Raw genomic sequence first — 4,710 nt, forward strand, 5'->3', positions numbered from 1 at the left:
ATTTTTTTATATATATATTTCAAAACCAGAGCCTCATCCATTTATCAGAACTACTGTAGCCACTAATTTTAGAAAGCTACCTATATATTCTATGTCTTGTAAATGATATGTGATAGATTATATACAAATTCATATTCTCTAAGATAAAGGAATAAGCTACTTGCGAAGCTAGTTTGGAGTGTATTACTGTAAAGCTCACAGAATATCATTTACATATCAGCTACAAATAAAAACTACTAAAATGAGAAAATGCAGTCAGAGAACTTACTCTCAGTAATTGGCACAAAGTGAAGTACAGAAGAATTGAATGTTTTATTTCCTGTGAAGCTCTGAACCAACGCAGAATACTGAGTCAACATCTCTTTAAAATCATCTGTCAGATTACAGGAGAGTTGTGTAATATGTGAACATTGTTTAGCAGTCTTCCAGTTCCTGTAAATCAAAACAAGTTTAAAAAAAAGATCAAAATAATCTATCTGGATTCTCTGACACAAGAAAGCATTGGGGAGTGGTGGGAAGCATTTCTGAGTGGAAAAACAGACAAACAAGAAAACCCCTGCCTTAGTATTTTGAGCTGATAAACATTACAAGTAAAATTTGTGTCTTACAAAATAAGACTTGCCTGCGGTCAGTGTACAGCACACGATAATATGTTGGTACAGTTGGATCACTTTTTGCCTGCCAGGACAAAATGTGCTGAAAATTGCAAGATTCCATTTGTAGGTTGTGAGGTGGCCCTTCCAGAAATCTTTCTAGAAAAGGAAAAAAACCCACACAGAATCAAACAACCCACCAATATGAATGGCAAACAAATGTGAGATTGCAACAATTCTAATAAATAAACCCAATTAGAGTAGCCCAATATTTGCCCCAAAATAAAGCAACCATAGAACAGAGTTCAGCACAACAGAAACAACAATGCAAAGGACTGCCCTCCTGTATTATATTTCTATCAAGCTCCTTCTTCAAGAAGCATGAAGTTTTAAAATGATGCTTGGTGAGAATACACTTTTTTTTTTAAAAACTGTGTTAGGAAAAGCATTTGAAAGACAATAAAATCTCTTACCAGGCAAGCTGTAACAAGCTGTAGACAGAATGCTGATGTACACTGGAAAATGAAACTATGTATTAATGCATTTGTATATCTACAATATCTGATTATTAGCTTACTATTGGCAATATTAATTTGCAACAAGTAGAGACAATACTCAGTATTCCCTCAGTGGAGCTGTTTCTTTCTTTCCTATCTTCTTCTTACTACTTCCCTCTACCGCTCCCTCCTTCCCCAGAGTATAGGATGGCCCCTTCCAACTTCTGTCATTAATTTGAGGCTCCTAGGAGCTAGATCTTGGATAACTACACTGTGGTTCAAGCTTATGCTGATCCCTGCCAGATGAGGTTCAAGATTCCATGTGAATAAACGTACTTAAGATGTTCTTATCAAATATTGTCTTAGAGGATTCTGACTATATTTCAGGTAGCTCACTCTCTCTATTAAATATCATTTTAAGTCATGATAAGAATCTTAAAACTGTTCTGGGAAAAGATACTACTACTGCTTGAAGAACATTATTGAGTCATCTTCACAGATGTCCTTCTTTCCTAAATGTGGGAGTCCTCAAGGCTGTAGTTTAACAACTTTGGTATATTACTCACTGCCTTCAAGCAGCTAACTCCTGTAACTCCCTATTTTAGGGTCTATTTTGTAAATCTCTCTCTATTTTGTGTCCTGTTTCTGTAACATTTCCCTGTGGGTGTTTAACTCTACAGCATTCTATTCTCTGACTGCAAAAGAAAAGGAAAAAACCACCAGGAGATGCTGCGACACTTCTCCTGTCACAGGCCATGGTTAAGGCCACATTCAGCCTGTCAGTCAGGCCTACCGTTCCAGTCACCTCTTGAACCCAGCCTTCGTGCAGATCCTGATGTTCCAGAGGTCCCCACATCTTCTTGTATAACCTCTGTAAGAGACTGTTCATTCATCCAGATTCTCACTGTATCCAGAATTCTCTTCCTTGACCAACCCAGTCTTGCATCATTCATTTCTTTTCAGCATGGTGCTTCAAGACACTCTTGAAATGGTTGTTCTGACCCTTCTAATTTTTGTCTTAAGATCCTTTAGCTTCATTCTGCTTTCTGAGTGCGACAAATATAAACTTCCTGTCCTCATTTTAAAGGCATTCTGTGGCCTGTCCTCCTACTAATAAGATGCTGACTCCCATACTCAGTTGGCCAAAGAAGTTACTAGTTTAATTTCAAACATGTATGATTTTTCTCATGCTTTAGACAACCACCATGGAAATAACTGCAAAATTACTTCATTATTTTCTCTAAAACTCTTCTCCATGAACTCCCTTCTGTCTTGACACCTAAACCCTCTACCCAAAAATACGACAATACCCAAAACACCACTATGGCCTGCTACTTCTGTTGAACTGTGCTGATTAATATCACCTTAGTATGTTCTTTTATTCTCCTGATCTCACTTAGAACGGTAACTTCCGTGGCACAAGGAATGTCTTTGACTTTACATTTGTACAGCAACTAACGCAGTAGCACTCTGGTCCACAACTGAGGTTCTCAGGTGCCACAAATAATACAACAGAACCACTTGACATGCCAACAAGATGTGCCACAGGAAGTATGACTGGGAAAGAGAAAAGAACTCTGGGACATATCTCATAAAAAGTTAAAGCAATCTTTGAGATCTACAAATAATGGACAGGACAGGACTATCACAGAATGGTGAGGTTGGAAGGGACCTCTGGAGGTCATCTGGTCCAATCCCCAATTATGTGAAACACAGTACCAGAATACATATTCCTGGTAAAGTAGAGGGGATTCAGAGTAGTAGTGGGTCAGTGGGAACTGTCCTGTCCCAGACACACTGGGAGAATTTTCTAACAGATTAATGTAGCTATTTTATGATCCTTGTCTACTTTTGCGGAGAGTACTGGAAGAGGAAAGGAAAAATTTCCTACTCAATTAAAGAGATATCTGCACAAAATCTTTATGGCTGCAGAGAAGTGCCTTAAAAATTGCCCTTTAATTACCAGCGGGCACACACAGAAGCACACACAAATACACCTGGGCACCTAAGTTTGCCAAAATCATTTGGGATGGATACTTAGCCAAATATAAACCTGGCTCTTCAGACATCCATCTCACAAACATTAAACTACGCTCCCAGCATCCCTTCTGAAATTAGATGCAAAGAGATTAAGCAGCTCACTTGAGTTGCACATGCAGCAAATTTATATTTCCACAAGAGAGAAAACTCATCTCTCTCAAGCTTCATTTTGCCATTCAAACCACAGACATCCTCTCTCATACAACTTCCTTTTGCACTTGTTCTTCTACATTATCACTGAATAATAAACATCCCCTTACAGAAGTGCACTTAAAAGTAGAACAAGTGATTTCTTGCCATATAGTAACAGATCACCTGTCTGGGAAAAAACATCCAGTGGGTATGAATAACAAAGCAATACTTTAACAGTTATTATTCTTTACCTGAACACAAGCTCAGATTTGTAATCGTTTGTGGCAGGAATTCTGCCTTCTCCCAGCAGGCATGCAGTCTTTATCACATTAAGTCTAGTCCCATCACAGAAACAGACAGTGTCAGTGCACAAACTCTAGTAATGATTCACTTCCTTGGAGCAAGCCCTTTGGATTAGGAGATGCAAACAGTCTTTTGCCATTCTCTCTTATGCCAGCCACGTCACATGTGTCAGCTGTCTTGCTAATGTATTTCCTGTTGACACAGATGTTTTTCTATTCTGTCCATATTTGTGATTTTTAAATGACTCTCCCCTATCAAAATCAAATTCCATTCATCTAGAGTTCAAACTGCCTCAGAACTTTGTTTCAACAAACATGTTTAGCAAAGATAGTCGGAGAGTTGCAAAATTTTGGAGGTTACACTCTTACATAAGAGACACAGACAAGGAAAAAAAAATCTTAGACCAAATAACTGGGAAAATTAAGACTGGAGAAATAAAGATGGTCTGTAAACTGAATGGGGAATCTTCTTTGCCGTCTTTATCCTTTTTACAGAATTAAATGATCCTATCAAAACAGTTTCTCACTACAGCTACAGCTCAGCCAACCAACTACATTTGTTGTGCCTGCTAATCCAGAAACTAACGAGTCCTCTAAAAAAATTAGATTAAGAAATTAAAAACAACACATCCAACTAAGAGTTCACTGGAGATTTAGAGAGGCAGAATGCAGTATGCTGTTTCAAAGTATTTCTTTCTCACGGGAAAATCATGGTTTATGTATAGAATGGAGTATGTAGAATATAATACACTAGATTCTTGATTCTGTGAATTACTCCAGTGAGAGCTCTACAAGAAGATGATGGTATTTTACTTCAGTAACTCAGGAGGAGTGTTAGCAAAAATTAGCAGTACTACTCCTCTTACAATATAAAGGTACAGGCAACTTACCAAATTGATAAAAATGCATTGGTCCATCCATCAGTGTTTCCATAGCAATTAAGAAATATAACCTGATTGTAAAAATTTTGCTTCTGTACCTGCAAATACATTAGAAACAATCATATTCGGCAAATCATCTTAGTAAATTACTTGCAAGTAAGATGAGGTCTATGTACAAAGAGTTATTTTAACCTCTTCAGTGTTTGGGGGGGAAGCAGCGGTACTGAAACAATTACTGCTATCAGGGGGCGGGGGGGAAAAAAAA

General features: G+C 37.8%; 1 protein-coding gene across 1 annotated transcript in view; it reads right to left on the reverse strand.

Annotated features, from left to right (window-relative positions):
• Positions 1-4,497, reverse strand: part of IFNAR2 (interferon (alpha, beta and omega) receptor 2) — a 13,740-nt gene extending 9,243 nt beyond the window's left edge. Inside the window, exons 1-4 of the mRNA XM_009695398.1 lie at positions 4,455-4,497; positions 1,067-1,108; positions 623-752; positions 269-432 (exon numbers count right to left, since the gene is read on the reverse strand). Of these exons, the coding sequence (XP_009693700.1) occupies positions 269-432; positions 623-752; positions 1,067-1,108; positions 4,455-4,497 (379 nt within the window). The remainder of the gene's footprint in view (positions 1-268; positions 433-622; positions 753-1,066; positions 1,109-4,454) is intronic.
• Positions 4,498-4,710: the final 213 nt, after the last annotated feature.

Source organism: Cariama cristata, unplaced genomic scaffold (genome assembly GCF_000690535.1).
Source record: "Cariama cristata isolate BGI_N322 unplaced genomic scaffold, ASM69053v1 scaffold38132, whole genome shotgun sequence".
Classification (NCBI taxonomy): Eukaryota; Metazoa; Chordata; class Aves; order Cariamiformes; family Cariamidae; genus Cariama; species Cariama cristata.